The sequence below is a fragment of the Micrasema longulum genome, unplaced genomic scaffold (assembly GCF_059751315.1).
Source record: "Micrasema longulum isolate JH-2025_06_02 unplaced genomic scaffold, ASM5975131v1 h1tg000147l, whole genome shotgun sequence".
NCBI lineage: Eukaryota > Metazoa > Arthropoda > Insecta > Trichoptera > Brachycentridae > Micrasema > Micrasema longulum.
The window spans coordinates 696,798-712,495 of record NW_028277353.1 but is presented as its reverse complement, the minus strand read 5'-3'; the positions used below and the strand labels follow the sequence as shown (position 1 = coordinate 712,495).

At 29.6% G+C, this 15,698-nt stretch overlaps 1 protein-coding gene across 2 annotated transcripts in view; it reads right to left on the bottom strand.

Moving 5' to 3' along the window:
* Positions 1-425: 425 nt before the first annotated feature.
* The window catches only part of nrv2 (nervana 2), a 60,118-nt gene continuing 44,845 nt past the window's right edge, over positions 426-15,698 (bottom strand). For both annotated transcript variants that reach the window (XM_088242596.1, XM_088242597.1), the window contains exons 2-5: positions 5,574-5,834; positions 4,586-4,878; positions 3,218-3,386; positions 426-2,795 (exon numbers count right to left, since the gene is read on the bottom strand). In XM_088242596.1, the coding sequence (XP_088098722.1) occupies positions 2,692-2,795; positions 3,218-3,386; positions 4,586-4,878; positions 5,574-5,834 (827 nt within the window). In that variant the 3' untranslated portion in view covers positions 426-2,691. The remainder of the gene's footprint in view (positions 2,796-3,217; positions 3,387-4,585; positions 4,879-5,573; positions 5,835-15,698) is intronic.

Below are 15,698 nucleotides of genomic sequence, written 5' to 3'. Positions count from 1 at the left end.
AACATTTTGTATTGGGCTAACGTTCTGTGTTTCTTAAAATGCGTGTTTTAAAAATGTAAATTCACATTGTTTTAAAATGCAACATAAGTTTAAAAACATATACATATATTTTAATTTTCTTATGATTTACCAAAATATTTCAATTTGGAGGCCATTTTAAACGAGCTATAAACCACTGTTAGAAAATGGTAACCAAGTTGAAATAGGGTAGGGTTTGAATCTTGGACCTTTGATCTGTGTGTCTGTGACACTAGCCACGGGACCACAACCTGATTCAGAAGTAATTGAATTTCTGCAGGTGTAACTAATAACGCAATCGTGTAATATATGTAATAATAATAAATAAAAAAGAAAAATATATATTGAGGAAGACGCAAAAAAGGAAATGAGTAGTTATAAAATAAGGTATGTACTAAAACTCAGGCTGTGGTTTTATTTGTTTATTTAAACAAATTCTTCTGTTTCTACTCACATTCAAAATCATTCATATAACAGATTGTCTCATAAAAGAGTTGATCGAATACATAATGCTTATTTCAAAATAAATTTATATCAGCAATGGCTCAGTAAAATTTAAGGTTCTATCTATAGTTAAATTTGTAGAGGCCTCACTCATAGCACCGCACCAATTTAATTTGTACTGTGTTTTTACTTTTATTGAATGTACACAATGCAAGAAAAAATAGACACTATACTGTTGATTTTAACAGATTTAAAGTTTTTTAATTTGGTTGATAGTTCTCAAAGAAAAAAATAAAGTATGAATCTATTTAAACTATGAATACATAATAATCATGCCATATAAAATAAAATAATGCCATAGTAAAATATATAATTGTTATGGTGTAGTTATTGTCTTGTAAAAATAATAATACAATTTCATTATTAAATTAAAAAGTTAATACCAATGTGTTTAATTATCAAGACAGATTAAAATATAAAAGATACTTGTACATATCACCTAACATTATAAAATAACTCCCATTCTTATATCAAGCATAGAAATTACATTCTTAGTACAGTTATTCAATAAAATTATTGTACTACTGTAAACATAATACTTTTCTAGAATAAATTACTTTATTGAATATTTAAAATACAGAGAAGACACATAATGCTAAAAAAAGAAATGCTAACTTTGAAAATTAAGATCTACGCTGGTATGGATTTCACTTCCGAGAATGAGAGTAAACTATTTCGAAAGTACTAAAAACATACATATGTAATACGATAAGCACAAATATAAAATTTCTGTTTATATTCTCAGGCACAAATATAATTTTAATTCATTATTAAAATCTTGAAGGCATCAGCTTATATATATTGTAGACAGGTGTGTACAGTAAATCATAATTATACAAGGTTTGTATACAAAGGTCTGTTGAGTTCAAATTGAAAAAAATGTTTTACATACTTATATAACAAAAGAAAAAACAATATTCTTATTTAATACATGGAACACTCCAAACTCTTCACAGTCAGTTGATCTTAACGACAACAAACTTTGACAGCAATGACTAGTTAACCAAAATACTTTGCCTGTTGCTGTTTTAATATAGGAGATTTAAATTAAGTTTGAAGCCTTAATCTAAAATATCTTCAGTAATAATTTTGGCAGTTTTATGTCATTTTTAAATTTATACAATCAATAAGAAAATACTCTTATTCTACGAGTAAAGGGTATATGTAAATTTTTAAAAAGACAATAATTATCAAATTGACGTTTCGATACCTTATACCTACATGAATGATTTAAACAGACAAGATTATATTAATTGATTCACAAATACAAGATGGGTCAGCTTTCCTGCTCATTTATTCTAAGTCATACACATTATGATATTCAACACAACATACAGCATACTTCTTACGCAACTAAAAACAATGGAATATATTTTTACAGCTTATAGCAAATGGATGGCAATTCTAAATCATATAAGAAACAATCAAATAATTTTAAAACTACATTTCCATGAAGCAAAATAAAACAATAAAATTATTTAATAAAACTAATAAGAAATTGAAAGTTAGTACAGATATGTCTTAAGAAAAATATTTATAAAGTAAATAGTGAATAAAAAAAGTATATGAAGTAAAAAATACAGTTGACATTTCACAATAAATTGATCTAGTAAGGTTTCAGTATTTTCGGTCTTTAGACTTGAATCCAGCTACTTATTATTTATTACCTTTTTCACTCATAAGCAATTATAAAATTATTTAACACAAAAAATTAACGTACCTACCTATTAAAAAAATATCATCAAATTTGTATCCGCCATATTTTTTAGGTACTATATTATCTGTATGTATGTTGTTAGGTTTTGTACCATCTTTATTTGGTATTTTTGCAGATTTTAAAATAATGCTTTTTGAAAACTGTAATGAAACTTTTGATAATGTATTTGGGCTAAATGTATAACGTTAGTACAATATATATTTTAAAAATTGATAAACTAAGAGCTTGTTTACATGAAATTTGTTAGAATCAAAACGTTTAATAAGGTACCATACTACTTATTATCACTCGTAAACATATCTGCCACAAATTAATCGCCACGTCAATAATATTTCATAAAATGCATCATAGCATGGCAATACATTGGTATATTAAGAGTACATCAATTTTGACGCATTGATCAAGTGTATGGAAATACATTCAGATAAGAGATACTGAATATCACGTTGAATCTAGTCTATAAGGAGCTCGAGATGAACTGATCCTAATCTGTCATGACGATCGTGTTTGATGTTTTTCGCCCATGCTTTGCATTCAATATTGATCAGGATTCCAGCTGGAACAAAAACACAAATAAATCAATACAAACATATTCAATAATTATTCGATTGATTGATATCGAGAAACGTTTCATAACGAAGTGTCAAATAAATTATAATGTACGTTCACTTATCCAAAGAATACATTGATTAGGTAACACGTTTTGTTCGATGGATCTGTTCAAAATTAGAAGCACAATAAAGAAACTAATTATGAACATTTTCTCACAACTTTGTAACTTACTAACCTACTATTTACATTATCTTGGTATAGGCTATTTATTTTTAAATATTATATTTTTACTCTGTTATGTGTTTGTAAAAGGTGTTACAGCACAGTGAATTATTAAAGTTATAAATAAATACATTTAGCAAAATGGATTTCAATTGTTTTGTTAAGGACAGATGGCGTTAACATGAAAGTAAACAAGATGCTTACGTGTCGGTCTTTCCAAGTGGACAGCGACCAAGGGACTAAGGTAACCCTCAGAGTTCTCAAATGGATAGAAGTAACCAGGGAAACCTCTTCTTGGGTAGTATTGGATAGGACCAACATTTTCTACATCAGCTGGATTTTCTCCTTCACACGACACCCATACGGTGTTCAACTAAAAAATAAGAAACAAAGGACTCAGATTTATTTAAGATACAATGGTGAATAAAATTAAGTATACGTAAATAAAGAAACCATAAACATTCTACAAGTTGGAATTGCAAGAACTTTTTTTAGCAGGTAAGTTTGTTTGAGTGGTTGAACCAAATTATTTTGACATCTACATAGTTAATTTTTATTACCTATATTATGTAGTTACAAACTAAAGTTGACAATATGTGGTGGGGTAATTACTACAATAGGGTAATTACAAATATAACATACTACGAATACTGATAAAAACATATAAAATGGAATTAGAATAATTAATTGTATTTTCAAAATCAAAATCTATAATGTGGAGAAATGTTTTCATACAAAATTGTAAAACAGAAATTTAGTAAAAATATTTTTGAAATAGGCGACGTGTTTGGCCTTGGTTGTTGTGAAATCAAGATTCGTGATAATGTTCTGAACAAATTTCAATGGCCAGGAACAAATAAACATGAATCGTGAAGTATTAGGGGCATGACCAATGGAATGACCATTTTTGCAGGAATTAAACATTACAATTTTTTTTTTTTTTACGGTACTAATAAGCAAAAAATATTTTTTTTCTGGACAGTATTTCATAGACCTTTATTAATTTAAAAATGTTTTAAAAAGTGATGTTTCCCTATTTTTGAAATCATCATTTTAAGTAACTCACTAAAAACACATATTTGTATCTTCCTCTATGAATGCTACAAATAGACAAGTCGTGGTTTATTGATATCATATTATGGTGATTTGAATGCATGACTCGTCTATTTGTAACATTCATGGGGGAGGATAAAAAAATGTGTTTTTAGTGGGTAACTCACAAATGCTGATTTTGAAGTTACTTAATTGTAGTAATTACCCCGCGATATCTGAACAACAAAAAAACATAAAATTATTATTCCTGAAAGGAGAACCAGAAATTAAAATAAATAAGGTTGCATAGATTTGTGTAGAGCAAAGAAGACATAGATTGAATGCGTGGAAAAGGACTAAAGTAGGAGCGGAAACTGGAGATGGATGTCCAGAGACAGGAGATGATGGAGAGGACTTGTGGAGGAGGCTAAATCTCACTCTGGGATGTAGTTTTGAGTAGAGGATTTGTGTGGTGTTAGAAATCAGTTGTTATCAAGAAGGAAAAATATAATGGTTCATTTAAATAGATTGATTGATTACCGTTTTAGGGTTTACCAACTTCTCTTGCTCTATATGTCTTTTCAGAGAGGGCGGCATTTTCTCAGGGAGGGTGTTGGTGTCATTATAATACTCAGGAATCCAGCCGTAGATTTTGTTGAGCTTCAAGAAAATGCAAGGGGCAGATTTGTGGTAATTGAAGTTATTTTCTTGTGTGCAAGGATGCCAATTCTTAACATCGACATCACAAACTTGTCCTTTTGGAGGATGCTTGTCGTAATCACAGTTGTATATATTTTGCCCTCTGCCGGGAGTCAAACCGGGAGTTTTGTAAACTAGAAATTAAAAAAGGAAACATTAGATTCAGTCAAAACTAATTGAACATATCTACAATTAAATAAAGTTAAAAAATATAAATACTAATTATTCAAAAAAGAGCTTGGTCGAATAATCGGTGGAAAAGTACCAATATTTTCAATTATAACATACATGAAAATATAGCTATAACCTATCAATAAGAACTTTTTCAGAGTAATAATGTGCTCGCTACTCTAAGATATTTATAAAAAAACATTTTTCACTTTGTTGTTTGACATTTTACACTTTTATGGGTGTAAATTTGTATTCACCACTTTAATTAACAGCCATAAAGTGATTGATTTTGAGGTTTTTACCTAATCAGGGCTTGTTCTGATAGTATGACCAGTGCCGGATCTATTGGAATCTAGACCCCATCCCTTAATAAAAAGGTCTTGTAAATGAATACAAGCATAATATTTTCACATCCCTTGTAAGCAAATATCTGGTTCTTTGTGCTAACTGAACCATGGTATGTCCGGCTCTTAGTATGATGATGAGGTAGTAACCTCGAATCTGGTTGACTTATTGCTCTTAATTAATGTCTGAATTTAAAAAAAAATCTTAAAAGAAAAATAGGTATGTACGTAATTCATTAATCTTGTTGAGAATTGTAGGCTCTGACAAATGTACAAATACTTTAATTTAAAAATTAATCGGAAATGAAACTAACCAGCAATGAACTTCTCAAGGGCATCTGTCCAGAACTTGTAGTTCTCCTGGCTGGATCCCTTGTACCAGATGAGAGTGCTCTCCACCTGGTCCTCTGGAGGCAGGGGGCGGAAGCCCAGGCCAGGGTTGGTCCCGATAAGACTGCGGTCCAGCTGCCAGGTGGGTGTGCGTGGGTCCAGGGTCTGGAAGAACACCCACATGCAGATGGCCACCAACGCCGCTAGCACGCCGTAGAAGATCGTGTAGAACAGGCATATTTTGGCTGAAAGAAAAACTAACATAAGAAAAAGCAAACACTCAAAAGAACAGATAAATATACATACTTGTGACCGTATCAAAAGGAATAGTGGGTAATTTGTATGCGATGATGGTGATTTCATTGTTTATTCAGTCAATTCTTTGGTTTTAAATTGTAATCATTATTGTTATTGTTTTTTTAACATATTACAACAGAGATGAAGAACATTTCAGAAAGAACAGAAGGTAATATAGAAGCCAAGGCATCTACAGGGCTTGAAGGTAATTTAGAAATCTAGGTATCTAAAGGGCTTATGACCTGTCAATGGCTGTTTAAGTGGCCACTTTACACAATCTGTAACATTCACCATTCTGCCCATATTTGATCATCTGTATTCCTTCAATTCTTTCATCTGTTGATGTTTGTGAAGTTAAAGAGCTATCTTGGTTAATTCCCGAATGGCTGTCCAATGGCATCTCTTTCAAAACACCAATCATCGACGGCTAAAAAAAGTTAAGTTTTGACGTTTCAGTTTACAAGGAAAGGTATATTAATTAATTGTCTACTGTGAAATACCGTATTGCGAGGATTACGACTAGGTAGCCGTATGACATTGTTATTGGCTGGATGCACAACTATTATAATAAAAATATATTTTAAAAAATCAGTTTGATCGTGTGACATCATTTGGTTTTAGTCAATAGCTGGTCAATAGCTTGTAGATAGGCCGACATCTTAGCTAGGTACTAGGTACACAAAAAGTTTTAAAAAAATAAGAAGGTACTAAGTGAATCTTTAAATGTCTGTGCAGTATTAAAATATGTGGTTCTAGATATGTTCAATTAGTTACCAAACAATCTTAGAAATGGCACTATAAAAAGTGACAAGAGCAAAATAATATTCGATCGGGAGTTTGTATATTAATAAAATTGAATATTTGTAAATAAAGATATATATTTAAAACATAATTTATAATTATGTAATATTATCATGGATATTTATGTGTGTATATGTATGTTCATATGTATGTATGTGTATATATGTGTATATATGTATGTATGGATATGTATGTGTGCATGTACGGGTATATACGAGTATATATATATATGGACTTAGATATAGATATGTTAAGAAATAATGTTTTTCATAAAATGCTTTGTGCCAATTAACTATGAACACACTTCTGTTTTAAATTTTGGTACTCCGGTTTTGTATTTATTTTTTATCTTATAATTGCGATATCATTTAATTATTTTTTGCTTTTTTTTACATTTTTCTATATATTTTTTGAAAACATAAATTATATGTACTTTTTTTCGTTCCTTATATTTTAGTTAGTAGTAATTACTATTATACAACTATGTAGTGTTATCATATGATTTAATGTAAAGGATCTTTACCGACAAGCCATATTAATTGGCATGGTGAGTCCTGTAATAAAAAATAATTTTTAAAAATAATAAAAATGTAATATTGTGTGTAAATAATAAATAAAAAAAAATAAAAAAATAGTTTATTAAAAAAAAAACTATTCTAAAGACTAAAGACAGCATAAAAAACAATACAAATTTATGTAGAAAGATTTGTACTTGACATGGTAGGTATATCAAAACAATAGCAACGACGTTTACCTACTCATTTTATTTATTATTCATGATCAAGAAAAACTTCACGGTTTTCAAAGATTTCTTTATTAAATAATCGAGTTCGATTTGTACGGATAATAATGCTAATGTTAAAGAAACATTATCTTTATTTCGCAATTGAAAAAACTATTCTTGGTGTGTGAATAAAAGAAGAAAAATATGAAGATTTCGATATCAAAGGAGGTAAACGAGTTATGTCTTGGTTAAAAAACCGAGGGGAAATATTGTAAAGAATTTTATACTCGTTTATAAGGGCATGCGCAATGCTATGGCTAGGTTGCCGTTATGATTAATAAAAATGCGTAAATTAAAACTTATTTTTAACTTAAGGTAAAATACTGTAATGTATTTCTGAAAAAAAAAACATATCGACAACTATGAATATTATCACAAATTTCTTTGTAATCTTCAAGTAAACCTTAACACATAAAAAAAATTATGACATATTTAGGTACATTAATTAGATCATTTTAAATGAAGTATTTTGTACATCAGAGTCTCCGAAAATGAAAAAATATCGAGTACCTACCCCGAGACAAATATATTAAACACTCATTTGCGAAAATGAGATGTAATCTTATTAGATCACTAAGCAAGACGCATATATAATTTTAATAAGATGAAAAGAGATGGTGATTAACAGTTGATCATTTCCTAACCTCAGTTTACCTATGGTTAACCCAAGGTAACCTCAGGTTACCAAACAGTGACTCGAGGGAGTTTTCTCACACAGGTTAACAAAAAAAGTAATGCGTTAAAAAAATCCGCCTCCGTTCCTCCCCTTTCCGCACCTCTGACCTTACGAAAACAAAGCACTATACGACAAAAAGACTTGACGTATTACCACCATAATAATATGATTAGATTGAAGTTTAGTTGATACTGTTAAAATAAAATAGGATACTATTCAGTCGTAAATTATACCTTGACAAGGAAGCTTTTGTAACTTCGAAACTGATAGGTATAAAAAAAGTGGTCAAAAACAAAGTTGTCATGTTTTAATTTTAATTATAATGAGTTACTAAAAAGTAAGTGCTTCAATGATAACATTGTAAAATATGTTTTTGATATTTAAAAAAAATATATATATACATTTTACTTTATAGACAGTTGAAGATAACTTTTCATTGTAATACGGGCCCGGTACGTCATCATAAAATATAAATCAAACAATTGAATACAAAAACAATTAAATAAATATCCCAATAGGCCTTGAAAGTTAACCAATTTTCATGCAAACTTTATCGGAATGAGATTTCTCATAATTTTATTGGTTTACAGTTTAGACTAACTCGAATTAAGTCGATTCGTAAGTAAGAATCGATAACAAGAATCAAGTACGAGTACAATTCGAAGTATATTTGTAATAGGCCGCTGTCCGCCCTTGCTGAGAACCAGGAAAAGTATGCCAGGGTTGGGAATTAAAACATAACTTACGTAGGTACTGTATCATTGTCTATTAAATTACATCAGTACCTATCTACTGTCATGCTAAAATGCCCGTTTAACAGATATGTCTGAGAAGGAAATATGAAAGTCAAGGCATTTAAATTTACGACATCTCATTGACTGGTTTAAATGATCATTCACTATACAAAATGCTCAACATTCACCAATATGCATTAAAAAAAATTCTTTAATATGCAATTTTTCATGAAGTAGACAAGCTTGAATGAGGAATGTATGAACTATCAAACAAAGCCAAATTCAAAACTACATTTTTTTATGTATAAGCGCTATGATTTTTTAAGTTATGTGGTTTTGAAATTACTCCGCCTGTGACGTCACAAGTTTTCTTCGGTGAGTTGTCCTGATTAGTGACTTGGTTTCCCGGTAACCGGAAATCTATCACATCACTTTATTATTGCTTGGTTTCGGAGAATTAGTGATGTCGCGTCGTTCAAAGTAGTTCATTTACACAAATAAATAAAAAAATCATACATTTTCGAGAAATTTCGCCATACAACTAAATGCTCTTTTTATTTATTAAATATTACCGCGAGTAACAAAACATTTTTTAAATGCAATTTCTTATCGCACCGAAATTCCTCATTGCTACCGGGAATTTGATATGCGTTCTTGTCAAAGGATGATTTTCAATTTGACACGCAGTTAAATTGTAAGAGCTTTGACAAAATCGTTCTTATTTCGATGATTTTTTTAAAGAAAAATTAAAAACGTTAATCTTAAAATAATGCTTCCAACTCATACTTTTAAGTCTTATTTTAATAAGATTTTACAGTCAAATTCAAACAAAACCATTTTTAGGCATTTAATAATTAATCTTTATATATATAATTCCTCTGTACGTGTGATGTCACCGTACTCCTCCTAAGCGGCTTAACCGATTTAAGTGCGGTTTTCATAGAAATATAGATCTTTGCGCTGTGCGTGTTCGTAGATATTAAAATCTTTAATCGAATATATAAAAAAAAAGTTAGCAGCATAAATGTTTTATTCATCGATCTACCAGGGTTGCATTCGAGGAGAATGCATAGCAAAAATGGAAAGATGTTGTTAAGCCATTATTCTGAACAAGGCCTAATTTTTTGGGCCTAGGAGAGTTAAAACATCTTGTTTTTATTTGAATAAGATTTAGTAATAGTCTAATAATAAGTTATGAATACAAATATATGCATTGTACTAAATTGGCATATTTTTGCAAATACATATAGTTAATTTATACACATTTGGCCTAGTTTGAAATGAAATTCATAAAAAAATGGTATCGTCGATAGTAATTTCGCTGTTATTCTGCCGTTTGTTCATAATGCACTGTATAATTATAACAATTAATCAGTTTTATAGTGACGTCATATCCGCTGCTATTTAATTGTAGCGTGTCAGCTGAAAGTAGCTGACTAAATTAAACAAATGTGTACCTAATACAAAAATACTTGTCCGGAAGCAATGAGGGTAGCTGGTACTTATTTAAGTAAATGTAATTTCAAAATTGTAACGGGTTTTCCACTAAAAGCCGTTTTTTTATTTAGTGCTCTTTTTCACATGTAAAAATTGTAGAGTTCTTCTCCAAAATGGACTATTCACAAATTTGAACTTTTTCAGGAATCGTTTGGGAAAGGAATGTTTGAAGTAAAATAAAATATCAGTTTTGTATACAGTTCAGAAGGTGTGACAAGTACTATTTCATGAAAAAAATAGGCCGGTCCAACAATAAATATTTTGAATTAATCAAAACTAAATAATTTCTGGAAACAGTCAGTTTTTGGGAATTATACGAGTATTTTTTTAAAATCACATCGGAAATACATAGTTCGTTTTGAAAAAAAACGTCGGCCTCCGTGGTGTAATGGCTAAGACACTTGCTTACGCACGGAAGGTTCCGGGCTCCGGGCGGGTAAATATGATTTTTCTCAAGCCTGGGTGTTCTGTGTTGTAACTCTCCACGGTAATTCTCATGACCTGTGGGCAACACTTGGGGCTAAAATACAAAGATCGAAACCCCAGACAGCAAAAGAGCAGACGAGAGTACTAGAAAACATGTGAGATGAATAGAAATGTATTTTTATCAATGATGTCTCGAATTGCTGCCGTCATTAAGGCAAAAGGAGACGCCATAAAATAATAAAAATGATATTATTTGGTAAAATACGATATCTTAATTGAATTATTACAAAAAAATGATCAAAGCTAGTTGATTTTAATTAATTTTTTAAATCGATTATTCTATTTTTAAAATATTTACTAATTTCAAATGAAAATTCCTAACACGAGGAAATGAAAGCTTGTGTTGTGTGGACGGTGTTACGCAATAATCGTTTTAGCTCCAAAATAAAGTTTGGTGTAAATCGCAAATCCTGATTTTCCTTCTTCTTCTTCTTCTATACATATGTTTTATCTTTATTTTAAAACTGTATAATATGTGATATAACTGTATATTACAAAATGAAATATTCGTATTGATCTTAGGTTTAAACTTAAAAGCCGAAAAACAGCACTGTGTCGCTAAATTGGTAATTGCACATCACTACCCGTGTTGTTATTTTAAAATATGTTAGGACTGATTTTAGCTTCATTTAAATAAAATCTCCACTCGACGCAATTTCTGAAAAAACCTTAAAATATTTGGTGATGCGATTTATGTGACCGCTACTGGATATTAATATGTTTTGCGTACTCAGATCTATATAATATGATGTAACATAAAACTCGATTTTCAATATTTTGGAAATAGTCAACTCTGGAAAAGAACCCTACTATTGTGAAATGCGCGAATGTATAATAAAAAAATCTTTAAAAAATGACCAATTGATGGTTAAGCCATTTACCAGATACAGTATTTCGTATTCCATAGAGTTTTTAATAAAATTATATTCCAATAAAACACGATCACTTTTCTACATTTTTTTTTCGTTTTTCATGTGATAATAATGACGGCTCTTAGCATTGTAAAATATACTCCATACAGAAATACATTGTTTGTGAAGGTTTATAATGTATGCTATATAATTCATACAATTATTCATATATTAATGTACTCTATATGTATGAATAATTGTTATGTAAATATTTTGCGGTTTTGAGGTTCGGATAAAATGAATAGACACATATTGAAACAAAGAAAACAATAACAGTGCACGTATTTCTTGTCCGCATCAACAATATTGTAAGTATGTCAAATTATTTGTAGACAATTCCTGTAATTAGATTTTACAAAGGTATATTGATATTATGAAATAGGATGGATAAATAAGTTTAAAATGGAAGATGGAATAGTCGGTACTTATTTTTACAAGGCTTAAGTTAAAAATCTACGGGAAGAAAAATATCTAAATTTTTTTGAATAAGTCGAGTCTAGACTTCCATATTCCCTAAACAATTTTTTTTACCATCTCAGTTGAGAAAATATGCCCCGCATTAAAATTTATATTTATATAAGTCATAATTACTTTATTAGTAACATCTGAAATAGGGGACATGTTTCTATCAGCCCTTTTTTAGCGGTAGATTAATTCATATGAATATAAGCTGATTATTTCACGGGATTAGTTCTGAATGACTTATTTGCAATCCTCAATGGTAAAACTATAGTTACCTTTGACTGAGAATGAGTCTACAACAAATTAAATTATGTGTGATAAGATATTACTAGAAATTAGTCTTTATTTTCTACAATAAAAAAAAATATTTTCGTAAAATAACTAAACTTCATTAATTAGGCAATTAAAATTCATTTAAGGCCCATTTCGCATGTATCGTCCCAATACATCCAGATAAAATTAAGGTGGGTAATTGATTATTTTATTTTATCATTTTATTTATCTAGCTTCTACTCGCGGATGAAAATTTTGCAAAAGGAAATTAAGTGAGGATTAGTCTGCCTCGCGGTGTACTGGTGCGTACGTTTACCTGCCAATTAATAATTAAAATAATTTGGAAAATGAATTTTTAAACGATAAAAGTAAATCCACCCGATGTTATTTTATCGAGCCGGGTGAATTTTGGCTGTGGTATTAAAACGGCCTTATGGTAAATTAATTAAAAAATATAAGAACGGAGTAATTAATATGATATTTTGTACATTTTTTAACATTCGGTAGGTATTAGTAACAATATACGCTACTAATTTACAGTGGATAACTTTCTAACAATAGAACCTACATGCATCATAAACTAATTTTACATTTAACTAAAATGCAGTTGGGCCAATAACATGCTCCTATAATTTTAATAGTGGCGAGTATAATATTATATTATTGAAAATACGATATAACGGCAAATTTAACACTTGTAATAAACTAATTAATATCTTATCTACTGATTAAAAAAGAGAAAATTAAAATCTGGAACATATAAATTAAAAATGTTTATCAAAAATGCTTTGCGTTTATCCTAATGTTTGCAGATTTCACCCCCTAAGGAGTTACTACTTCAACAGAGTATTTATACTAAAATTTAAACACGGTCTATTTATTTATTTATAAACTTTACATACGTATACAGTTTAAATGCATGTATAACGGGCATATTGTCATTAGGCACTTTGTTCCTGCATACCCAAACCGTTTGTTTGAGAAAATAAGTAGTATTTGAACATGTTAAAGTCTAGGCGTTATTGATTAAACCAACTGATCTAAGAAGAATGGTTAAAATTTATAAATGTTTTCAAGCGTATCCTAGTATGAAGGTGAAGTCAGATGAATCTTACATGTATCAATAAAGGTTTTCAGCTCTTTAACTTCAGAAAACTCAACAAATGGAAGAATCGAAGATATACAGATTTTTAAAGAGAGCTGAAATGGTAAATTTTACACAGGGTGTAAAGTGGCCACTTTAACCAGCCAATGACAGATCTTAAGACCTTTAAATGCTAACACTTTCATGTACTACTCCTCTAAAATTTTCTTCATCTCTGTTGCAATATTTATTTATTATCATGTCATATACATAAAATTATACATTAATGCAAAGTTGCTTAGACAGTTTAACTATCTAACTAGGGTTATTTACCCCGTTCTAAGAGAGTAAAAAATGTACAATATAAAAAAACAGTAATTAATACATGATTTTTTTTTATTGAAATAGTAGACATAATGAAAATGTAATGAAAAAGATAGCAAAACACTTGGTAAAAAACACAATAAAAAATGTAGTAAAAGACGTAATAAAAACATATTTAAAATCCAGTAAAATACGTAGTAAAAACAGAAAAAATTAGCATCAAACATAGTAAAAAATATTATAAAAAATATGTATACATATAAAAAAAACATTTAAAAAATTGTAGTAAAAACCGAGTAAAACATAATGAGGTTCTCCAAAAGTTCAATCAATAAAAAAGTAAAAATATATTATTACAATTCAAATAAGAATATGTGTTGGCCATCTAACAGAGACTCTCTGTGACTAATTTCACTGAGGAAAGTAGTCATTAATATTTTAACGAAGTTACGTTTATATGATAGTATTATGAGGATCAGAACGACTAAGAAAATATATGCATTATGAGGACAATCGAGACTTAAGACCATTCTTTTAGACATTTTCTAGTCATGTAAAAAAATAATTCTTGTGTTGAGGACACTGAATTTGCGTCTACGTTCGGAGTGAATTCAGCTGTCAATAAAAGGGAACGCGAAACTGTTCGCGCCCTATTTCTGCAAATTCTCACCCGGGAATCGAACGCGGGACCTAAGGCATTGTTGGCGAACGCGCCAACCACTGCACTACGAGGCGGATGTTTCGATTCGAGTCAAAAACACTCCAGGATTCTGGTTTTATTTCACACACAGAATTGTATTCTTCACGTGCCCGGACAAATAGTATAATGCGGTTATGTATTATTTGTGTGACGATACAAAAACATGATTCCTTTGTTAACACGGTATTTACGACTAACTAAAAATGGATAAAAATTAAATATTACATTTATGTAAATTGAAGAACCCAAATATTTATTCGAAAATATTGACGATTTTCTAAAAATAAACTTAAAATATCATATTTAATCGCAGATTTTAATACGAAATATACGCTATAACTGAATAGTAAAAAAGAATATTGTATGGGAACCTTTAGTTAAATTACTTTAAAGTAAATATTTACAAAAGCGCCGTACTTTGTAAAGGCGTACATACCTAATCAAATTAATTTATTAAGAGTTTTATTATGCGATTCTAACGTGACGTAAATACAATGTTTCAACATTTTTATTTAATACCTATACTAAATGAATGTACGTCATTTTATTAATAAGGTTAAAAATATTTTTTTAGAAAAAATAATACAATTAAACATACAGTTGAAGTACTTCTTACAAAATATTTTTATTTAGAATAATATGTTTGTTTCCAAAAAATAACATTTTTATTTCGATTGCAAAAAATAAAAAAATATTTAACAGTACGTAGGTTCGTTATTTATCGCATAGAAAAAACAAATAAAAATTAAGATAAACGATATTTTTAGTTTATATTGTTTGTCGTTCTGTCCCTCATTATTATTCCGGATAATTTATTTAGCGCCATGTTTGTGAAAATCGCCTCAAAAGCGCTTTGCAGCTACACAGCGCATGGAGGGTTGGGAATCTAGTACCACATGTCAGTACCATACAACCCCATTGGCATTATTTAAAAATTTGATTAAGTCATTTACTTTATGTAGATATTATGTACAGTTATAGACAATTATTTATATTTTTTTATACAACCCCAATATTTACAATTTTGATACAAAATATCAATCAAGGTTTTTCATCATCATCAAACCCTTATCCATCCCA